At 37.7% G+C, this 24,290-nt stretch overlaps 2 protein-coding genes across 3 annotated transcripts; both read right to left on the bottom strand.

Moving 5' to 3' along the window:
* Positions 1–249: 249 nt before the first annotated feature.
* rab6bb (RAB6B, member RAS oncogene family b) lies at positions 250–7,587 on the bottom strand. Its single transcript, XM_055202362.2, has 8 exons — positions 7,362–7,587; positions 5,512–5,570; positions 5,367–5,420; positions 5,170–5,275; positions 4,951–5,062; positions 4,382–4,475; positions 4,101–4,167; positions 250–2,465 (listed from the first exon to the last, which is right to left on the bottom strand). Exons 1-8 carry the CDS (start codon positions 7,429–7,431, stop codon positions 2,401–2,403), a joined length of 627 nt encoding a protein of 208 aa, XP_055058337.1. The 5' UTR covers positions 7,432–7,587; the 3' UTR covers positions 250–2,400.
* A 1,771-nt stretch (positions 7,588–9,358) lies between these two features.
* On the bottom strand, positions 9,359–23,514 carry espnlb (espin like b). 2 transcript variants are annotated; one of them, XM_073876223.1, is made up of 10 exons: positions 22,803–23,514; positions 22,353–22,543; positions 19,336–19,522; positions 19,008–19,190; positions 18,795–18,926; positions 14,130–14,252; positions 13,933–14,044; positions 13,656–13,777; positions 11,213–11,377; positions 9,359–11,132 (listed from the first exon to the last, which is right to left on the bottom strand). In XM_073876223.1, the coding sequence occupies exons 1-10, from the start codon at positions 23,094–23,096 to the stop codon at positions 9,639–9,641; spliced, it is 3,003 nt and encodes a 1,000-aa protein (XP_073732324.1). In that variant the 5' UTR covers positions 23,097–23,514; the 3' UTR covers positions 9,359–9,638. The 2 variants fall into 2 exon arrangements, with proteins under 2 accessions (XP_073732324.1, XP_055058336.2); XM_055202361.2 differs by having other exon boundaries at positions 13,933–14,041; positions 22,803–23,513.
* Between the last annotated feature and the right edge of the window lie 776 nt (positions 23,515–24,290).

Raw genomic sequence — 24,290 nt, 5'->3', positions numbered from 1 at the left:
CACTTTTAGAGTGTGCTTGTAGCAGCTAGGAGGCTGCTCAGGTTGCAGCAACAGTACAATTTGTCCAATTAAAAGTTGTTCTATCACTGAAATAATTTTAGAGACATTATTTAAAGGTAAAAAAAACTACAGTGTTGCTTTAACGCATTTTCAAAACAAAAAATGTATCCCTATTTCTGCTTGAATACAAATACACGTTTGTTATATTAAGAGAATAGGAAACATCATAAAACGTAACAGTAGACGGTATGGTATTAAGACATGGATTTTATTGATTTTCTCAGACAGATGTCATGCTCATAAATGTCCTTACAGAGTGAATAAAGAGCCAACTACACAGCTTTACACAATCATATGGCAACAATTTTGACAGATTCAGCTCTCAATCCTCAAGCGCTTTCAACAGCAACATCATTTCCTGATTTCACATAAAACTTAAGACTGTTTTGCTTGAATGTTATTATTATATTGGCTTGACCAGGTGTATTTAATCGCAGAACTGGAATCTGTCAATTGCCTGGCCAACCTGTCAATAACCATCCCTCCTTGGTCCATAACATGTCCTCAGGTAGCCATACAGTGAAAGCTTTGCATTGTGAGGTCACAACAACAGAAGGCACAACTAGTGAACAAATGTAAAAGATGAAAATGAAAACCAGAGGAAATGGAGGATCGATAGATATGAAATGTGAAAGATGACATACGCTGTGTGCAATGCGAAACTCATTTACCTTAACCCCACCCCAAAGCCGGCCCATTCAATAATCCCCTGTCCTGTATGTATCCAAGCGAAGCTAACTGTAAATTCCAACAAATCAGTCACAGTAATTCCTCACGTCCAACAAAAATGCCCATTTCGGTTCAAATTAATAAATTATTGGCACCAGAAGTCATATTAAAATTAAATATATTTTAAATGTTAAATATAGCCTAAATTATTCCAACAATCTCTATACAGTCAGTGGTGTTAACCAGTGCATTTATGTAAACAATTTAAAATACAAAATTAAATTAAATAAAAACGAGATAATATTTTTACACATTCAGAAAACTCACATTTCTTTAGCTGTTGCAATAACCTGATCGTTTTTTTGAGTCAATTTCGAGCATTATCGTACATTCTGTCCCAGTTTTAAAAATAGCTAAAGACATTACAGAAAAACAGTGTTCACCTCCAGCTAATATTATGAATTTCAACATCTGTTCTTCATCATCTCTTGCCAGAAATGAGTAATATGACAATCATTTGCCTGTTTTCCCACTTTAAGATGTGGAAAACAATACATTTCCTTGTCAGACGTACATGTATTTGAAATGACAATCCAGTTGTTTAGGCTCACCTCAAATTCATCTTCTCTACCTCAACCGAGCGAATGACACTTTATCTCGCTATCTGATTTTCAGGTGGCAGCAAAACAAACAAATAAAAAAATTAACAAAAAACATAGACATACAGTAATCAACCGGAAAATGTCCTTCTTTTAACAGTGGATAATAAATATGCCTTCAGATATAATCTTTTTAAAATCATGACCCTGCAGATCAGTAAAACAGTAAAAGGCAAAACAAATGCCCAAATCATATGTAATACTTCACTAGCAGTGTATGGCTACAGGTGAGATGAAAAAATAAAAGTGAAGCCCTTTTAATATAAAAAAAAAAAACATTTATACAGGTGAACATAAACCACAGTCTAAATGATGGATGTTCACAATAATATAAATACTATATACAATACAGTACCGCCTGGCGGATCTAAAGTGTATACATGAAGCTAGCCGAAAAATCCGTTGGTTCTTTGCAACTGTGCCACCGCACTTTAAAGGTTAGCCAGAGTACGCACACCTCTCACTGAGGCCTGCAGCTGGATTAGCATGTAGGATGTACGGTATACACACACTGAGACTTTGAACAGGATCTCGCTCTTTTTTCTTTTTTCATTAATTTCTTTACTACTGATGTGTACGGACCAAAGGACATAACAGATTCTAAAAGTTGTTTTACATGCATGCTATAGTCGAATGAAAGTTAATCTGACATCCGTCTTAATTCGTCGTCTTGGTTTTGTGAAGGCATCGTTTAGTGCTTTTGTAATGTACAAAAATACAAAACATAACAACCGATAATTCACTCTGAATGTTTTTGTCCAAAGATGGTACACATGCCACTTCCTGTCTTATATGAATCTGTTAGCTAGTCACTTTGAATTACCTATGATAATATTTTGGCAATCGAACTGACAGTGTTGATTTTTTTCTTGCGACTGAAGAGTATAGTTTTAGACCCATTCAGATAGATGTAAAAAGCCTATATCCGATCATAAAATTCAACTGGACGTGGACCCATAGGAAGCAACAGAACAAGCGTGTGGTGTTAAATGAAGGTCCATACTGCTTTTTACTAACAGGAACACCCACTTTCAGTGGCTGGAGGATCTGGTTGTTTGTCCAGCTTAATGTCGATCACTGAGAGAGGTAATGCGTCAAGGAAATTTTGATTTGCCTTATAATGCACAGCTTAACAATAGTGATAATTTCCCAGACTACTTAATTGTTTTAAAAAACGAAGACCTAGTCATGGATTAATCGAAACATACCCTAAATATATTACATTTCATTACATTCAGTCCTCCAAAAACATTACACTAGGGGGCGGTTTCCCGGACATGGATTAGACTAGTCCTAGACTAAAATAGATGTAAGAGCTGTCCAAACTGAAAACAACTTACACTGACATATCTTAAAATACATTAATGCCCTTTTCCCCTCAAAATGCACACAAGTAATGTTTTAGTAAGGCATGTTTGTTAAAACTAGTTATATTTCCTAATTAAACTAAAGCCTAGTCCTGTCTTAAAATAATCCCTGTCCAGGAAACCGCCCCAAAGTTTTGTTTTATATTAATTTGAGTTACAAGTTGCAATCTGTGACTACAGCGATAAACATATGAGGAGCTCAGATGCAAAAACCGCCAAACGCCACCCCGTCAAAAATTAGATAATGATATGAACCGAATGCTCTCTGCACATAATATATGTTTATCAAATACCTTCGCTTCAAATGTGCTTAATCCCCACATCAGGCCATTCAGAAATACTGGTGTTTTTTTTAGCAAAGTCCTCTAAGTGCACAGAAGATGAATTGGATGAGCGATGGCATACAAAATGCCTTATGAGTGCTTGGACCTGAATACAACCAATATGTGGCAGTGACATGGATCACAGCGCCCCCTAGAGTGTAGTTCAGTTTCTTTATTTATAAATTCTGACTTTCATCATTTGCAATGTTTCTAGTTGCATCTTTAGTGATTTTGCAACTCTTTACTGTCTTTTTCCAAAGAAGTGGATTTTTTTAGAAATTGCATACACAAGACAGTCAAACTTGTTAAATACCAATAAAATGACTAAAGTGACATTTTGAAAATAAGCAAATTTCAATTACCGACTAATAACCTTTAAAGGGACAATAAGTAGGATTTTCCCACATCTAGTGGTAAAATTGTATTTTGCATTCAAACGAATAGTGCTCTCTAGCGCCTCGCTTTTCAAAATGCGTGTTGCAACTCTGGTAGCCGTTATGTCATCACTGATCTCCTTGTCCGTTTTAGCTGGTTCACGTTTTCTGAACGAAAACGCATTGCGGTAGGCTAGTGCTTTTTGTCCCTCTCTACTATTATAGTTTTTCAATATGGCGAAATGACATGGAAGCCTTCTAGGACTTACCCATTCGATGTAAATAAAGAGAAGAAATTCTAAGCTTACAAATTTTTTGACTAATAAAATACTTAAAAACTACACATTGTCCCTTTAATTGCCATTAAAATGAAATACTGAACATGAACAGGAGAGCCTGATAAAATGTTAAGAAAAAAACATCAGATGCACTTAGAGGGTTTTGCAATCTGAACTCCTCATATCATCCCAATGCTAACTAAAACAACTGGTACAAAGTTATAATATTAAAAAATTATAATCATCCTAATTACTAGTAGTTAGCTCAGTAACTATGAAGTCTGAATATTTAGCTGCTAGAAGAAAGTAATTAAGCATAACACTGACACACATCACCTTTAATTTTCATGTAGCATGTAATAAAGGATACTTCCTTCTTTGTTATTATCATCCAAGTTCTCCATTCCAGGCAATGCAGCAGCCACTCGCCGGAACAACTAAACCAAACAGAAGGCAAATGGAATTAGACTGGGATTTTTTTTCATTACATATTAGTACAGCTAAAGCCCCATAGGCACCAACTCAGTGGCAAAATCAAATCTTTTGAGAGCTTCGCATGTGTCATGTTACAGGCCATGAGCTCAATTACATTACCGCTTTCGATCAAGCCCATTTGCCATTGACCAGATGACGTAGTGCTGTTAGACTCACCTGTTTAACGTTACTGCCGGTTTTTGCACTGGTCTCGATGAACATCACATTCAACTCCTTAGCTCTCTGTTCCCCCTCTTCTATAGTGATTTGCCTGTTAGAGCAAATACCATCATAATGCATGATGCATTTAAAAAAAAATACTAAAGTACACACTATATATCATTTACTAATGATACTATAAATGAAATAAAATCACTTAGCAAATGCTTTACATTTTACAAACATTTAAAAACATTAAAAGTCAAGCTAAACATTTGTGAGCCATGCATTTGGTCTCATAATCTAATTACAAGATAAAGAGCATCAAAGTTTGACTTTAATAATTTATTTCACATTGATTTCAATCTTAGACATGACATTATTCAGTCAATATTAAATATATCAAGGTTATATTTTCACCGAATGTTCATTACATAATGTAGGATAATTTTATGTAGAAAATAGTAAAAAATAAATATTAATTTGTCACTGTGTGTGTTCTCTGATAATCAAACCCATGACTGTGGTTAGCACCATCCACTACTAGAGTACACAAAAGACTTTCAAATGACATTTCAATGACTCGCCTTTTCTCCTCTAGATCTGTTTTATTGCCCACTAGCATGATGATGACATCACTTCCCCTCTCTGTTCTGACATCATCAATCCATTTGGAGGTTAGCTGAAATGAATTGATATCTGGAGAAAAAGACAAACGTTTAATTCTGGACTGGTATGGATTAAATGCATATATCAAATATTTGATATCGGTCTTATGCATGCATGAATGTGTGTCTGTGGCTCACTTGTGATGTCATACACCACCACAGCCACTGTGGAGTCTCTTATGTAGCTCGGAATGAGACTCCTGAAACGCTCCTGCCCCGCAGTGTCCCACAGCTGTAACCTCACCTGCCAAAAAGGACATGAAATACATTTTTAGCAAAAATTTTACTTTTTAATCACTGCATCAATTTAATAATTGGTTTTTAAAGCTTCTTACAGTTCGGTCTTCCAGATACATGGTTTTTGATAAAAAGTCAATTCCGATTGTTGCCTGCAATGATAAAAAATATAAAATGCAATGTGAGATAGCATATGTGAAAACTATGTGTAAACATAAATGTCTTGATTAAGTCATAGTATACCTGATAAGTGTTGTCAAAACTGTCATACATGAACCTTGTTATTAGCGATGTTTTTCCAACTGTAAAATAAACCGAAAATATACATAAAATTCCGATTTTGATCTACACTTCACATAATAAATCACAAATGCTGGCCTTATTAATGACTCAACTTGTCCCAAGCATCCTTACAGCACTGTTGGTCACATATTTTATGTGTTTAGTAATTAAATTACACTATTTTACTGCAACGCATGCCTCCATCCTTTAAATTATAATAACATTATAGATCTTGAGGGATTAAATGGAGAATGCCATTTTGACATCACTATCATTTAGAGTTAAAAGCATGCATACTTAGGGACATACTCAAAAATGCAGCAGTGCATGAAACTATTGTGACAAGCAAATTCCTCAACCACATTTCATACACTAGAGCGCTGCTCCTTTCACATCCGTCAGGTCAGGCCTGTTTGTCAGGCTAGGCAGAGATGCCAAAATCTTCACCCAACACAATGCCTATAGTTACTGTATCTTAGAGCTCATAGAATCAGAGGGAATAATGACTCTATTCATCTATAGCAGCAGGATGAAGGGGTCTTTAAACAAAAACTAATCATACCAACAGAGATGTTCAGGACCATGGACAGCAAAAGCAAATGGTCTTCTGACCCAAACCTCTAATAAAACCCTGGATAATTTAATAATTTTCCGAATAATTTCAGCTATTAGTATTTGTGATTTAAACATATTAAGGTGGTTTCCTGTACAAACCTATTGGGGTGGTTTAGTAGTCCCAGAATAAGCATGTTTATCTTAACTGAAAACAGCTTGGACTATATATCAGTGACATTGTTTGGTCTGAAAATGCACATCGGTAATAATGTTTACTGGTATTTAAATGTATCAATATAACTAAAGGCCTAGTTGTGGCTCTACCTTAACCTTATCTGGGAAACCGCCCTATTTAATACACTCTTTAATAATATAGGCCCTCCTGTATTTAACTAGCTATCCATTTCTCAATACTAACAGCAAATAATGAAGATGTAGACACATGTATATTAGCAAAATGCAATATTTCATAAACTGTGACATCATATCAATGTTATTTTTTCTATTATCAATGCTTGAATGTCCAGTCATCAATTGACAGACGTGACCACAAACACCGACACTGTTAAGAAGACACTAATTCAGGCAAATTAATAAACCACGATATCCGGTCACAATACACAAGCTGCTCTTTTAAATCACGACAACTCGTGAAATGATGCATGGGTTATGATTTATTTGGCTGTGCTAAGAGATCCCACAGACACTGACTGCCAACCTGGGTGTGTCTCTAGTAGACACACGGGAAATGCAAAGCCTCTGCGCCTTTCTGAGTCATGACATGCATGAAACCAGTAGATATTTGAAGGAGAATATATAAAAACAAACACTTATATGTGTTTATTTCGATTTATTTGAATCATAAATCGCATTTGGGCTATTTATACTGCGCTAGAATGAAAGCGATCAATAATATGACCACATAACGTTAGCCTTCGAAAACGCAACTAAGAACCAAACATATGTCATCTGAGTTTTCATATAACCGTTGCGATAAACGTCTTGTTTACGGATGCATTTCAGTTGTAATGTTGTCTAATGACGCTGCATAGCTATACATTTTCATGACTAATCAAAAATAACACGCGCACCGTCGGGTTCCTGACAGGAAATCGATGAAAAGATAACACCTTTGAAATAATACCACGTACGAGAAGGGAAATGAAACGCCAACGTTAGATTTAATGCACTACATGCATGTGATGAGAGGTTAATGGGTTCGTCTAAACCCAATCGTGGCAAAGCCAAATACTCACCGCTTTGCTCCCCTAAAAAAACAAGTTTGAATTTCCGTAAAGGGTTCCCAAAGTCACTTCCCATGGACATGATCGCTTTCGTTACACAGTTGTAATGGACTAATATGTACAGGTGCCACCAGTCTTCCGAGAAGGCAGATGGATAATCTTCGGTCCCGAATCGATGGATTGCAGTACTGCTCCGCGATGTCAAGTCCACAGTCCAGTGCGCATGCGCAGAGCAGGCGATACGCCCGTCTGATATCACTGTGTGTTTACGGAAACGTCGCCCGTGAGCTCTCTCTCTCTCTCTCTCTCTCTCTCTCTCTCTCTCTCTCTCTCTCTCTCTCTCTCTCTCTCTCTCTCTCTCTCTCTCTCTAACCGCAGACCATGCATCCGTTCGTATGGGGTATCTTAATTTGATTTTTTTCTAATGCATGTAGTTGTCTTCTAACAATGCGCGATGTACAGTTTACCCTAATGTTATAATGCTTTTTATGCTGCAAAATATGCTATAGTTTTCATTTTACTATGGTTTCTATACTGTTTTTTGTTTCTTATCTCTTGCGGCAATGCAACACACTAATACGCAATATAGAAATTAAATTAGATGTTAATTATTAAGCTTTTAGATATTAAATTCTTTGTTTATTTCTTTATTACACAATAACTCCAGGATGACACTTTGTATGGAAACATCTTTACAGTTTTTACCGACAAAAACCGTGGAGAATATTAATGTGTCCTGGAAACTTTAATTTATGTTTTACAGTGGTAAGCTGTTTCTTCAGTTTCATGTTATACAACCCCAAATCAGAAAAAGTTGGGACACTGTAGAAATTGTGAGTAAAAATGAATGGAATAATTTACTAATCTCATAAACTTATATTTTAGTCACAATATAATATAAATAACACATCAAATGTAGAAAGTGAGAAATTTTGAAATGTCATGCCAAATATTGTCTCATTTTGGATTTCATGAGAGCTGCACATTCCACAAAAAGTTGGGACAAGTAGCAATAAGAGGCCGGAAAAGTTAAATGTACATATAAGGAACAGCTGGAGAAGGACCGATGTTTAGGAATAGGAATGTTGTCCCATTCTTGTCTAAAACAGGCTTCTAGTTGCTCTATGGGGTTCCTTTTGTGCCAAAATTAAGTCGACATGCTATCTGTGTATGCTATGTGTCGTCTTCCATGTCGTTGTGTCTGTTTACTGTCTGTGTCCATGTTTGTTTGTGTCGTCTTCCATGTCTATGTGTCTGTTTACTGTCTGTGTCCATGTCTGTCTGTCTATGCTATGTGTTGTCTTACATGTCTATGTGTCTGTGTCCATGGCTGTCTGTCTATGCTATGTGTCGTCTTCCATGTCTGTTTACTGTATGTCTATATGATTGCCCACATGACTCATGTGGTAATCTGAAAAAAAAATTTAATAGCTGGTGGTAATCTGAAAAAAAGACAAACCAAAACTCGGGTCTTAGGAGGTTAAATATGCATGCTATATATTTATAAATTATACTAATTTCTGTTCATTCTTGATTTAAAGGAGCTTTGAAACAATGATACATTGTAATTCAAAATAAATTGGAATTAAATTGAATGATATCTAACAAATGAATAATGTTGTTTGCAGGCTGTATAACAAACATCGGTTTAGTGCTATAGGAGTCACTTTGTGGAGTAAACCATAGCAAAAAAATAATATTTCCTGTTTTAAGCATGCACGTAAGACAAACTTCTGTTGTCTGTATACAATAAATGTTTTAACTACCCTAAGGTGTTTGTTCAGCACCACTGTGATATAATGAGCGTTGCTCTCTAGCTTATGCATGTTTCATCAGTTCCTCAGGGTTGAGCATACACGCATTTCCCCCACTGTCATTCATGCATATTAATACAGTGTACTTCAGGTCAGAGTTTTGTCTCTTCTTATGCAAGAGAATTCAACAAGTTAAGGAGACAAAAGTGATTCATTTTCTGTAACCCAAAGGACCATTACAGTTATACAGCACTGTTCAAACAAAAGCAAAGTTTATTTAAAAAAGGGCAAAAAAGCACACATGAAAATCTGGAGAATGCACATGGTTGTAGGACATTTACGTATTGTACTGATATTTAATTGTGGTGTTTAGGTTTTACCAGATTCTGTATTATAAAGATTCAAACAGCCTTACAAAAAGTCTCTTTTGCAGATCTACACAATTCTACGGAAAGACAGATGATTTCATCTTGAAAGTTTTGTCCTCCAAAAGTGTATACAGCTCATCGTCTTTATCATCATAAAATTCACGAACCTAAAAATCAAACAACTCTGCTTCCTTCTCTTTCCACAAGGTAAAACTACGATCAATATATTTACAAATTTCCTCATTACCAAACTGTGAGAATTCATTGCTCTCATTTCTGCTGGGATGTCCTCCGTTATCTAGTATGGGATTTTCACTTATGACCTTCGGCACAACTTTAACCTCCGCACAGAAAGTCCCATTTTCTCTTTTACCAAAGTATTGTGTTTTGATGTCCTCGAAACCATCTTTCCACTCACGTCTCCCAGCCTCAATGTCCTTGAGGACAGCCTGGTGAAACTCTCGGACCGTCTCCCAAGGAAAATTCCCAACGTGGTCGAAAACCTCAAAGCATAACAGGTGCCTCATTTTTCGTTCCTCAGCGGAGAGGTCCTGCTCGAGGATGTGGAAGTAACCAAGCATGAAGAGTTCAAGGGTCAGCGTGTCATACGCAACAGGAGCACCATCAACACGAGGAAGAAACTGCTCTGGTGAGAAGGTTACACGCTTTCTCTGGAGGTTTCGGATCTGTCGCGAAGGGACACCTGAGGTGATACGTTTCCAATTGCCAATCATCTTGTCTATTGCAGTTCTTTGCCTGTAAAGATGATACAATGATCTAGTCTCTGGCTTAGACACCGGAGTTAATATTGCTTCACCTGTCAAATAGCTCTCTTGAGTGCCAAGATCTTGTTTCGTTTTGGCTCTCATTGATATTGCATATGCAGACTTTTTCCAATGGCTCAAAAATAGCACAACAATGCGCTCCTTTCGCAAGCAGGTGGTCTCCTTCACTTCTGTTGAATCTTTGCAAGGTGCTTGTTTGCATTTTACACCCTTGTCCTTAGTCTGATTTATGTCTGTGTTTTGGATTGTTCCCGCAGACTGCTCCTTACGATCTGTCGATGAAGGCAGTTTTTGCTGCCTTACGTCTGGGTGAGCTCCATTGCTTAAAAGCCCAGAAAATGGATAAATGTTACCAAGCTGACTTTCAAAGTTTGATCTTAGATTTTTCACAGAAACTCCTGATTGTTGGATTTCTAGTTCAATCTTCTGCCTTCTTCCTCTGGTAGGACTTTGCCTTTCTGGCTGGTATGTGAAGACTGATGCAGGATCTGTGTTTGGCATCTTAGAGATGCCATCTTCTCCTTTTGTTTCTATGAGGTTGGACAGCAGCAGAGACATGCTCTTCACAATATTTGAGATCCGACTGTACCACACATGAAGAGGCAGAGATTCCCCCACATTCGGTTGGTGGTGGCACTCGGTATCTATGCTGATATTAACAATAGGAGCAGGAAGGACGGATTTGAGTTCCTTTGTCAGGCGCACAAGCTCTACTTCATAGGCCTGGCAGCGTTTCTGAAGGGAGATGTTTTCAATCTGTCCCTCCAAGAAGACCAAGTCATCCTCAGTAAGCAACTCTCCAAAGGGGCCTAAAATTACATTGTTGACTTGGGAATACCTCCAACCATCCATATCCACATGATTGTTACTGTCATCCTGTGTGATGAAACAATCACAATCATATTCAATATTAGCTATAAACATACATGTGATGGAATGAAATAGCAATATTTTACTTTTTGGCTGTTTTCATCCTGCAGTCGAGCCTGAAGCTTGCGCACCATAACCTGCCTCTTCCACTCAGCAATGGGTTTCCCATATTCATCTTGTGTAGGGATCAGAGAATCAAAGTCAGCAAGGTTTTCCTCTGATTCTAAAAGCTGAACGCCACTGTCTTCTTTCTGTAAACCGATTCATACAAACATATTAAAATTAGCCAGCACTAATGTTAATGTTATCGCTATCATCCCAATAACAAAGAAAGATGGTAATAAAGTTTTTTTTTTCAATGTCGTTGTTAATTGCTATTATTGCTTTATACATTAACAGGTAAATATAAAATGACTGCTTTACTCATTCAGGGTTCCCACACATTAGTTAACTTCAAAGTCAAGGACCTTTCAAGGGCTTTCCAGGTCCAATACCCTTAAATTCAAGGACTAAGGGCCAATCTCATTTCTCTGTCTTACCACTTTCCCTTTGTCTTCGTCTTCCCCTTGCCCCTCGAAACCGAGTAAAGGGGAAGGAGAAAAACAGATCGTTCGTCTAAAAAATGACACACCACTCGATTACCTTTTGAGTCACCTTCCCTTGCCGCTAACTGGCTGCTACGTAAACAGACAAGCGTTAACATAAACAAAGAAATGGCCGTCGTCTCATGTTGTGGTATCAATTGCCTAAGATGAGCTCAACAAATAGCACATAACTTAGCTGCTAGCTAGCGCCTAACTAGCGATTCAAAACAAAAACTTTACAATTAAAACCGCTTGAACATTTTATTAAAAGCATCATAAAACATGAGTTTCATAATATAATCTCAATTAAACTCCTTGACAGTTCGACGTTCAACCATAAAACATCTTGATGCCGGCTCTCCTGAGAAATTCTTACGTTAAAGGTATAGCGGAAGATTTTCGTTTTCCGGGTGGATCACCTCTGTTATTGGTCATCCCAGATGTCAATAATTCTGATTTTATGTTGACGTATAACCGTCGTACGTGCTCGCCTCTAGGTTCACTTTCTGCACATGCGCACTTTCACTTGTATGTGTGTTGTGCTACGGTTTCAACCATTCATTGAAGCTCGCCTTCCCACTGTGTTTTTTTTTCAAAATGTCTGAGGGTCGCAAGAGAAAAAGTGTCTACGAATTGTATGACAAGAAGAGAAAGGACTATGAAGAAAGAAACAAGACCAGAGTGTTTATGGTAAACTATTTCACACGCTGGCGTGAGGTAAGGACAGGTTGGGCTTCCCACGCGAAGTTTCTGGAAAGGTACATTTTGTCATGCTATTTGGAGAAATCACTGCTAGTAAAAGTTGATGTAAGCTATGATTAGCGATGCTAGCCCTGGCACAAGTCACGAACCGCACAGACACGGTAAACATGCCGACAGCAACTTGTAAACAGAGCGAAGAGAAGAACTGAGCTCCTGCATGCTCTCTGTCTCGTGCACGAGTTTAACAGGCGTTCCCTCTCGAGAGTGTTGCGTGTGCATTTTTTTAAAAATATGGAGGGGCGGTTCTTTTAAATAATTCGGGAAAATCTTCCGCTATACCTTTAACGTTTACCCCTCTCTTTCAAGTGTGGTCCTTATCACACTTCGTTTCAAGGGCTATGTATCCCTACGCCTTGGCCCTAGCCCTTGATCAAACAGAGAATTGAGACGCCACTTCGCCTCACATGAACGCGCAAAACCAAGGGGTAGGGTTAAGGGGAAGGGGTAAGACAGAGAAATGAAACCCACCCTAAATGTGGGGACACATTTCAAGAGCAAGGTTACATCATGTTACCTTTTAAGATACATTGTAACAATTCCCTTTCAAGGGAACTTGCGCTGCATCACTGCAGTGACACTTTGGGAATGCCTCCAGAGGTAAGTGCGTCTGGATGTGTATATCAAATTCAACTAATGGTGAGGCTTAACGACAAAGACAGGGTGACGTGGGAGCCAGGAAGTATATCACTATCTAAAACATTGCCAAAGACGGCGTTACAGGGACGCAGAAAGTATGACAAGGGAGACGCAGCGTCTCGTTCCCTTCTCAGGCAACAACAGTTACATACGTAACCCGAGACGTTTTCATGTGTCAAACACAACTATGCAAAAAATCATTTTGGTATGAATCAACATTCGTATACAGATGATATAAGCATTTAAAGTTAACAGTTTAGCACGTGTGCTTAAAAAGTCTAGAATTTTTATGATATTATCCTACACTACACAGGGAATAATATGGATTTTTTCCAGAACACTTCTTGCATAAAATAGATTCAAGCACTTTCAATGACCTGTATCTATGTATGTATATTTTCAAAAACTTCCCAGGGCCTTGAATGTTTTTTTCCAGATTCACAAACTTTCAAGGATTTCAAGAACCGTGGGAACCCTGAATAACAGCATAAATTAAGAAATGTGTATGTGAATGCTAAAATGAACTTAATAGGAGGGTGGAACATACATTTACTGCTTGTCCAGTGAAGACCGCTGTTATCCCTGCTCGTCTCAACGATCTCATGGATTTGTGGGGCAGAACTACCTGCATGTCCTCAACATGTTTCCCCATATCGAATGAGTTCACAACTGTACAGTATGAACGACAACAGAAAACATGCGTTACCTTTACCTTTATGCACTCCCTTTGCAATTTGATAGACGTGGACCTACTTGGCAATCGGAGAGCTACAGTATAAGACATTTGTGTAATCACAGTTAGTTACAAGGCTGTTCCTCCTAACCTTTAGAGGCCACTTGCATGTTCTGATTGTTCCCGTTAACCGGTGACACAGATGTGGGATCCAGGACTGGTGGAGCGAGGCGTGGTTGGGGAGGCACCTCATTCACCGGCTGCTAGGATCACCAAAATAACCAAAGTGACAAAAAATAAGCTTGTCCCGTCGTATGTTTCATAAAATAAGTAATTAAAAATCATCACCTTGATGCTCTCCATCCTAGTAGTGGACAGTTGCTTTATATCCTGGTTGGGGTCAGTTGTGCTAAACAAGGTCCTTTCTTCCTCTATGAGAAAGACATCTGGCGGATGGCAACCATTTGCAGACTGTTGAAGTAATCAGCAAACAGTAACTGCTTTTCTGAATTTTAATGGCATTGCTCTCATACTAGTAGTAAATTACTAAAACATCAGTCTTGAAGCACAATGTACACTGTAATCTGTCAGATGCTTGCAAGGAGAGGACAAAGTCATGAGAAAAGTGAAACAGGACCTCAAACTGTTTAGTATAGCAGACCTCCCACTTTGTTAACGAAGAGAAACTGCCTATAGAGATCAGTCATCCGATAGGACGGTTCAAATGACCCGTAGCTGTGACTGCAGTGATTGAATTATCTTATATGACCACTTTTGAACCTTGTTTATGCTTTCAAAGCTCATACTGTATGTGTGTGTGTTACAATATACAAATCACACATAGCTGAATTTAGAAGCTATGCAGAAAGATTGAACTAATACATGTGTTCATAGATGTTAGACATACATACATTACGAACAATATCTCACCACATTTACTATAGAAGTAATATTTTTAAATGCATTGACCAATTACCATACATACAGTATGCATTGACTATATTCCTAGAGAATAGCAAGCAACAGATTTAGCCCAAACATGTTGAAAAGTAAAAAAAAATGATAAATACAGCAAATACTAAAAAAAGGTATTAAGTAGGCTACTACAGATTTAACATTTGATTTAATGCAGGAAATTGATGCTGCATTTATTTTATATTGAAACAAAAAGGCTCGTTTAAATATATCTGCTTTCACCTACTACATCATCTTTTGCTCATTGGCTGCATACATGTTCCAACACTGTAAAAATCTCTTGTTTTGCACCAAAATTATAATTAATTACAAAGTTTTTGACTAGTGAGGAGATAATTTAAGCTAATTTAACTTTATTTTATATAAAAAATATATTTTTAATAGGCTATTTTTTTTTACAGTGTACAGATGATAACACAAACCTGCTGCCTTTCAGAATTACATATAATTACATTACTGTTAAAGTCCTCCTAAAATCTAAGAAGAATACAAGAATGGTGATGATAATCTGAAATAATTTACAGTACACACCTTTGCCAGTCAGCTCTTTACATGTACAATATCCAAGTACGATGTGTCCAGCCCTGCAATTTTTCTTACAATCACATAAGTGCTACAGCCATCCAATGACTAAAAGTGTAAGGATCAGTTCACTAAACAGTTCACTCGGACAGGAGGTCTTCATAGTAAAGTATTAATAATTAAAAGGTGCGATTAGGTGAACGGTTGTTGTTTAGAAACATTTGTGTCTATAGGCTTACATGTAAAAACGTGCTTTAATATACTGTATATATTTATATATTATTGAACTAATACTGACCTTAACAGTCACTGACCACTGATTTCTCTGTTGAGTGTATTCTTATGGTAAAATAATGAACTTGATTGTACAAGAAGGCTTGATCAAACAACAAAGCTGGATAGTGACCGGACACATGATGACAGGTCTAATCCCTGATGAGCTATCATGTTATCTTCACGTAATGGTCTTGCTGTTACGCAACTTTAAGCAAGCATCACTCAATAAATGCTATACCTCTCGGTCACATGCACTTCACCCGTGAAGCACACGGGCCAACCCACATCAGTTACAGTACATAGATCAATAGGCATGTAGGCTATGTGTATGTAGGTGAATTACTGGCTTTACATGACATAAATTTATGTGTTGTTCTGCTTTTATTTGTTCACCAACTTTAGCTTTTAAATTATATTTATAAATACAAAATACCACATTGCATAGTTAACCTCAAACTGTTCTCTCGACAGGTATTGTTTCGGAATAGTGAAAACTTGTATCTTGTTATAAGCACCTTTTTGTACTATTGCCTCCCTGACACATCGCTTTTATTGTTTCCAAATCTTTGTAAGTAGCTTTGGATAAAAGCATCTGCTAAATGCCACAATGTAAATTGGTCAGTGACAAAAACAGTTTGGCAAGATAAGAAATTCAAAAATCTTTAAAAAAAACTAATATTAAAAACACGCATCAGGTTTATTTCAATGCACTTGAATTTATGTTAATTTTAGGCAATAAAAAAATAAAATTTTCACCATTTTAATGAAAAGTTAAGACTGAATGGACCTGAAAATGGCAAGTGCTGTAACTGCCAATTGCGCCAAAGAATGAGAAATATTAAATATTTTATCCACCTTGATGGCATGTAAGAGTATTAGGGTAATCATAAAATAATAATAATTTTAAAATATAATTGTATTAGTATTATTTTATGCGTTTTTGTAATATTTGTCCGGGATGAAAACAGCTTATTTTCTAAATAATCTTTGACAAGTGATGTAAAAATGTATGAAAAATCATATTACACTAAACTAGATGATTATATTTTATTCCACATTTTTTTAACATATATTTATGTTTTCATTTTTAAAAAATACTAGTTACACCAACTGACACAGATCGGTTACCACATTGACAATTTTGCAATTATCCCCAAAATATTCTTTCAAAATGAAATAAACCTAGAAATTTTAGAATTGGTCCTTAAAAAAGAGAATGTATGGAAGTGATCTACAAATTTATTTTGAAATTTTAACCCTTTTACATTTAATTGATCCATATGGACATAAATTAATTAACATCACATCATTGACCCAAATATGGATTAATTGGTGCTCAGCAAAATCACCAGTGTTAAATCTACACTGCTGGTGTTTATATGTCAGTATCAGTGTTTATATATTAGTATACAGGCTGAGTCACATCTCTGCATGAGTAGCAAAATGCAAAATGCCATGTAACACCTGAGAAGGTGGATCTCATGATGCCCCCATGGATCTGGAACTCACACAGAGAGGGGCGTAAGTGATAGGTCTGTATAGTAATCATTCTGATGTCCATCGTTGTTATGCTATCAAATGAAAGTGATGCTTGCATACATTCCGTTTTCAGTTTATTTATGTACTAATGATGACATAACTGGAATTTAGCGTTTGGGCAACAGCAAAGGTTGAACTGAATTTTATTATATGAATGAATTTTATGAATTTTATTTTATTTAGTGAATTAAAGTATTGGGATGGTATATAAGGGACACTCCACTTTTTTAAAAATATGCTCATTTTCCAGCTCCACTAGAGTTAAACATTTGATTTTTACCGTTTTGGAATCCATTCAGTTGATCTCCGGGTCTGGGGCTACTACTTTTAGCATAGCTTAGCATAATCCATTGAATCTGATTAGACCATTAGCATCACATTAAAAAAAATAACCAAAAAGTTTCAATATTTTTCCTGAGTCTTCTGTAGTTACATCGTGTACTAAGACCAACGGAAAATTTAAATTGCGATTTTCTAGGCAGATTTGGCTAGGACTATACTCTCATTCTGGTGTAATAATCAAGGACTTTGCTGCCACATGGCTGCAGCAGGCGCAATGATATTACGCAGCACCTGAAAATAGTCCCCTTGGTAACTTTCAATAGCAGAGGATTATTTTCGGCCGAATGGTTTACCAAAACGGTAAAAATCAAATGTTTAACTCTAAGAGAGCTGGAAAATGAGCATATTTAAGTGGTGTCACTTTAAGGTTTGACAATTTATGGCACTATTTGATGTTATACCAATTTATACACCTTTCTTGACTAAACTTACAGTATGACCTTCTATCTGTCACATTTGAAATGTGAATGACACTTAAGGAGAAAAAAATGCACCCTTTCAGGTTGTTCAGCCCAGCTATATTCTTTAAATATTGTATGCAGAAAATTTACCAGTCGTTCTTCCAAATAAAGGATATTTCATTACTTAGAAAACATATTCCAGAAATTCAACATTAAGGGTATCAGTTCAAAATTGTGAATAGATTGTACCTGCTAAGACTGTCCAGTCCTCAATCTATTAAATAATACAGAACTTCTTTAGTAGGCCTTTAAATTTGTTTTGCTGGTTGATAGATGGACAATAAAATGTTTACACAAATGCAATGATAAGATGTCCACTTGCCTGTCAAACTATGAATTTGCATACGTCTGTGCACTTTGCTCACGCAGACAATTTGCTGTCGTGCAGACCGAGTAAGAATGAAAGACAAACCGCAGCTACCTTACCTTCCTGAACCAACAACTCATGGCACATGATAATTAAGACATGATAGAAATGGCTAGGACAAAAACAAGTTTGAAACAAGAAAGAGCTAAAAGCACGGTGCATTCATGTGTTTTGGAGGTTACATGGCTTTGGAGAATTCTCTAACGGGAGGGTGGGATATTATGCTTTCAAAGATCGATTACTATTGCTAACCCCTCCAAAACTGCCTACTCTACCTTTAAGTTTTTTGCCAAAATGTGGCAGTAACCGTTTGCCATCACTAGGTGGAGCCCTGAACCAAAGTCAGCTGCTTCCATACTGTAAAGTCAGCAGCATTCATTGCATAAAAGCGAACCATATTAACATTAAAAACATGTTCTCATACTGTATATATTACATACTCTCAGAAACGTTTGGATGAAAAGCATATTTTAGAAAAAATTAAGAAAAATAAATATGTAACCAGAAGTCCTAAAACATTAAAGATCTTACATGAGCATCACTGACACGAAGAAGGTTGGCACAGTCATGATAGCCGTTGTACTCTGCCAGATCAACTGCAGTAAACCCATCCAAATCTCTCTCCAGTGGACTGATGTGATGATTCAGGAGCACCCGGCAGCACTTAAGGAAGGAAAGATCAGATCTGTCATTCAAAGCCATTTCGATTACTACTTACACCGTTTAATCATTTGTGATGGGAACCTCTAGTTCTCCATTCTCTGCTGCATCGTGTAGTGGGGTCCCACCCCAATGGTCTTTCAGGACACTCGCTCCCATCATTAATAGACGATCCACAATGCGATGGTGGCCCTCGCTAGCAGCAAAGTGCAGTGCTGTGGCTCCATCCCTATCCTGACAGGACAGATCCAGGTCTGTGAAAGAGGCCTAAAGATCCGGATCAGAGAGTCACTCATCAAATACACTCAACAGTGCTGAATATTCACTGAACCTAAATACACTTTAAATAACCTGGGGAAAATCTCTTAGATGATTCCATAGTGAATATTAGATAAAAGCATCTGTAACTTACAAGCCAGACCACGAGGGCATAGTGTCCCATGTGAGCAGCTGCATGCAGAACACTCATGCCATCCTTGGCCTGTATATGGACGTTTGCCCCACAATCCTTCACCAGGTATTCAACCACATGTAGATGCCCCTCCTGACAGGCCAGATATAATGGAGTGGCCCCGGTTCCTGTCTGGCGGTCCACATGCCTGAGACCATAAAACATCTTTATGAGACTTAAACCTACAGACTATATAGATCTATTGTACATTTACTGTCAAAGAAAAGCTCACTCAAAATTAGTTTTTTTTTTAAACAAGCTATTCTTCATTTAATTTAATGAAATGATGAATGGTGAAATGAGTTAAAATTGTGTGTTTTGTCATCCGACTCATAAAACTGAATTAAAACTACAGAGACTCGAAAGGCTGTTGCCTATATATTAGAAAAAAAAGTCCTGTAATAATATTATTACACATGACCCCATGATTAATACAATTATTTAGCAAGCTAGATTCATATAGCACAACAGAGTGACTTCAGTGAGGTCTCAGTGTGAAGTTCACTCTGTTGCATCATTAAGCAGAAGTTGGTGGCTGTGGAGGTGCTGGCATATGGCAGGTACAAGCCTCCTCATGTATTATAGAGAACTGAGATGGTGAGTATGACATGTGTTAATTGATCTTTTCCCATGCCTGATAAACAGATCCTAAGAAAAGGAAAACGTGACTCTAGGCCACTGCCTGTGGCCGTTTCTCAAAAGGAAGGATGCATCCTCCAGAAATCGCATTTGTAGGCTGCACGCGTCATATAGATCGCCTGATTTCAGAATATTAACAATTATAAAGTTGACTATTATTCTTAGTTAATAGTAAATTGTTGTAAAATGCTCATGATTTCTAATGCTCAGTTAACTGAAAAAAAAACTAGGCTGAATAATGACGTGCCTGCACATTCGACCTCCGGAGGATGCAGCCTTCCGATTGAGAAACGGCCGCTGTGCACCTGTCTCAGCGTGACTCATGTTTTTGCCCATGCGTAAACAGTCACGAAACGAGTCGTGCAGTCAGTGTAACTATTAATAGTAGCGACGTTACTAACCTACATTTTTTTAATAGTGGGAGTCATTCGGCTGTTTGTCAGTCGACAGTGTGGCTTTTCAAGCCAGAGGAGACAGCGTCATATCTGCTGATTCATTCTAGTTAATGGGTTTATTAAAGTCCCCCCAACTGAAGGTTTTGTCTTTTAGTATGAATAAATAAACACGTAAGCCTAAGGATATCTGTAAACTAGTGTGACATTGACAAAATTCACATTTAGAAGATATAAGCATTTACAACTCACTTGCAAAATTCTACGGATTTTTAGGGCATCATTCTTCACTTCATCATACTCGTTAGATTCCAGGCTCTGAGGTAAACTAAACGCTAAACGCTATTGGCTAGTATAAAAAGGGGAGGGGTCGCTCGATGAAAGGGGAGGAGCCCTAATTACAGCTAGGTCAATGGATGATTAAACAAAGCTGCGCATTTTAAGGACAGCTCGTGTTAATTACCCGTTTAAATATCAACTTTGAGTACATTTAACATAGGCTGCGTCCGAAAACTCTAAATTGCAGCTTTCCAAGGCAGGAATGCATCAAGGTATGTCCGAATTCAGTTAGGTTTACTTCCTGTCTCCTGAGATACCTATGCGTGGGCGTACAATAAGAATGTGATTGGTCGAGCCTGGTCGAGTTCGAAAAAATAAAATGGCGGCCAAGGACGCGACTGGACCACCAATTTAGTGTAAATAAAGGTAGATTTTCACTTTTTACAGCTTTTAATTGCATTTCTAGCGAGAAATTAGTATTGTAGTTTTGAAATATGTGATTAGTTATCACAAGTGATGGGAGAAATGAAGCTTTTCGAAGCTTCGAATCAATTGAACCAATTGCTTCGAAAATTGATTCAGGTTTTAGAAGCGTTCGAAACACCGCACACCTGCTGGTCAAAATAGTGCAAAAGCAGTTCTGCACAAACATTTTACACTTTTTTTTAACAAAATTATAGCATGATTTGTATTAAGATATGTTTAAAAAATTTGTAACTTAATTAAGACATAGTTAAAAGTCTATTATGTGTTTTTAGTTTTATTTAGGGCAAACAAATCATTAAAACTAACTACCTTTTTAATTATGCACATTTTTGTCATTAAATCTGTCTATAAACAAAAAGTAGACAAAATGGCAGTGTTATATTAGTCAGAAGGATAAACGTTTTATGAACTTTCATAATAAAACTGACCTGAGTTCACCTAAACATTAGACGCTGGTCATGTGATCAACTCCCCCTAGTGGTGAACCATCGGATTATCGAAACGTTTCGAAACAGTTATGACGTAATGAAGCCTCGTTTGCTAAAATCACGTGACTTGGGCCAGTTTGAAACAAGCTCCGAAACACTGATTCGAAACAAAAGATTCGTAAATGTTTCGAAGCCTCATGAAGCAGTGCTTCGAAAACGACCATCAGAAAGGCGCTCTCTGTTTATATTTCAAACACGCTGCCTTTGAAGTGTTTCCGAAAGTCTTTCTCTGAGCTGCCTTCATGCCTCCGAAGTCATTTCCTCACGAGGCAGCGAGGCAACGAGTCACTGCCTTGAGTTTTCGGACGCAGCGATAATACAAACTACTATCAGAATAACTGTCTCATTTAATTATTTGTTTAAAGGGATAGTTCACCCAAAAATGAAAGTTCTGTCATCATTTACTCACTCTCATGTTACAAACCCGCGTAAATTTCTTTGTTCTGATGAACATGAAAGAAGATATTTGAGGAATGTTTGTAACCAAACCATTTGTGGACCCCATTTACTTTCATAGTAGGAAAAAATAATTCCACGGAAGTAAATTGGGTCCACAAATTTTGGCTTTAACGACATTTAATGTACAAGCTACAGAATTGCATTCGTTGCCTCAACAGATTTGATTAACACTATAATAATAAATCATGTAAGTGTTTAGCCAGTCAAGGACAAAACAAGTAACTGTGTGCCTCACCCTGGGGAGCTGGAGATGAGCAGTTTGAGGGATGTGAGGTCTCCACTGGCTGCAGCATAATGAACCGGAAAGGCTCCACAGTTTGTTTCTGCCTCTGTGCTGCTTCCATTGGACAGCAGCCACTGTACTGCCTCTGCATGGCCAAACCTGGCAGCCAAGTGCAGGGCTGTAGCTCCTTCACCATCACGATCCTGTAAGTAGGAGCAGATGGATGAAAATCGTCATGCTTTTTCCTGTAAAAAGTCTGAATTATAGGCTTACTAAGTAATGAACACAAAACAATTATATTTTACTGATGCTATTACACTGACTTTGCTACAAATGAAAGAGTTGCTTTATTTCATCATCAAGAACATGTGTAACTGACAGTAAAGAAAACGTTATAGCTCACCATCCTTAAGGACATCAATCCACCTGCCATACATACCACTTCATACACTTGGCACTCACCTCAATCCCACAATTCTCCTGTTGTAGCAGCCACTGCAGCTCCCGCACGTGCCCCGTGGCAGTGGCGTCATGAGCAGGTGTAGCGCCGTTCCTGGTGCGATTGTGGCATGGGAAATCAGCTTCTTTTACCAAAAACTGCAGGCAGTCCAACTGACCGCAGCGGGCAGCATGATGGGTGGGTGAAGCTCCCTGGGCATCTGTGATGGTCGGAATGAGGCATCCGGATGCATGCAGGACTCTCAGTGCCTCTACGTCCCCTTTACGAGCTGCCTGAATGGCCTTGTGTAGCACCATACTGCACCTCAGCCAGTCTGCATCAGAAGTGGCAGGGGTGCTGTATGGTGCTCCCAATTATCACTCTCGCTAAAATGATACCTGAGCTTGCTAACAGATGTCCATGGGAGAGACAGCTTCTGTGAAGGATAAAGGGAGTGGACAAGCACCGAGCCAAAATTGTAACGAGATCCCTCGTGAAAATACACATCTGCTTCTATCTCTTGAATTTCACTCACTACTACCACAATAACAAGCTACTCTAAAAAGTTACAAAGACCACAAATGTCCAAAGGAGATGCTGGGAATAATGTTCATGTAGCTTAATTGGTAGAGCATTGTGTTTACAATGCAAAAGTCATGGGTTTGATACTCAGGAAAAAAGAATATACATTGAATGCACTGTAGTCACTTTAGATAAGTGACTACCAAATGAATAAATGTAATGTAAATTAATCAATCTTAATCTTGTAAATTGGCATTTTTATCAGACTTTTATGTTTACAGGGTTCCCACACACCTTAGTTAACTTCAAATTCAAGGACCTCTCAAGGACTTTCCAGGTACCAAAACCCTTAAATTCAACGACTAAATGTTACATTGTGTTACCTTTAAAGATACATTGTTACAGTTCCTTTTAAGGGAACTTGCGCTGCGTCACTGCGGTGACACTTTGGGGACGCCTCCAGGGGTAAGTGCGTCTGAATGTGTATATCAAATTCAACCAATGGTGAGGCTTAACGACAAAGACAGGGTAATGCGAGAGCCAGGAAGTATATCGCTATCTGAAATATTGCCGAAGACGACATTACAGGGACACAGGAAGTATGGCAAGGGAGACGCAGCGTCTCGTTCCCTTCTCAGGGAACAACAGTTACATACGTAACTGGAGACGTTTTCATGTGTCAAACACAACTATGCAAAAAAGCATTTTGGTATGAATCAACATTGGCGTACAGATGATATAAGCATTTAAAGCGAACAGTTTAGCATGTGTGCTTAAAAGTCTAGAATTTTTATGATATTATCCTACACTACACAGGGAATAATATGGATTTTTTCCAGAAAACTTCTTGCATAAAATAAATTAAACCATTTTCAATGCCTGTATCTATGTATGTATATTTTTAAAAACTTTCCAGGGCCTTGAATCCCCCCCACCCCAGATTCACAAACTTTCAAGGATTTCAAGAACCTGTGGGAACCCTGTGTTTA

This window comes from Misgurnus anguillicaudatus, chromosome 2 (assembly GCF_027580225.2).
Source record: "Misgurnus anguillicaudatus chromosome 2, ASM2758022v2, whole genome shotgun sequence".
NCBI lineage: Eukaryota > Metazoa > Chordata > Actinopteri > Cypriniformes > Cobitidae > Misgurnus > Misgurnus anguillicaudatus.
This window is presented reverse-complemented; position numbering and strand designations above follow the sequence as displayed.

Bases quoted from the DNA above. Each gene is read 5' to 3' on its own strand.
- rab6bb (XM_055202362.2), bottom strand. From the start codon at position 7,431: ATGTCCATGGGAAGTGACTTTGGGAACCCTTTACGGAAATTCAAACTT. The intron at 4,476-4,950 runs GCGAGTCATTGA...TTGCTCTAACAG, and splicing joins ACAGATCTAGAGGAGAAAAG to GCAAATCACTATAGAAGAGG. The intron at 2,466-4,100 runs GTATCCTTTATT...TACCTCTCTCAG, and splicing joins TGATAATAACAAAGAAGGAA to TGATCGACATTAAGCTGGAC.
- espnlb (XM_073876223.1), bottom strand. From the start codon at position 23,096: ATGGTGCTACACAAGGCCATTCAGGCAGCTCGTAAAGGGGACGTAGAG. The intron at 22,544-22,802 runs GTGAGTGCCAAG...TCCTACTTACAG, and splicing joins AGGAGAATTGTGGGATTGAG to GATCGTGATGGTGAAGGAGC. The intron at 14,253-18,794 runs GTAAGATCTTTA...TTACTTCAACAG, and splicing joins TTCGTGTCAGTGATGCTCAT to TCTGCAAATGGTTGCCATCC.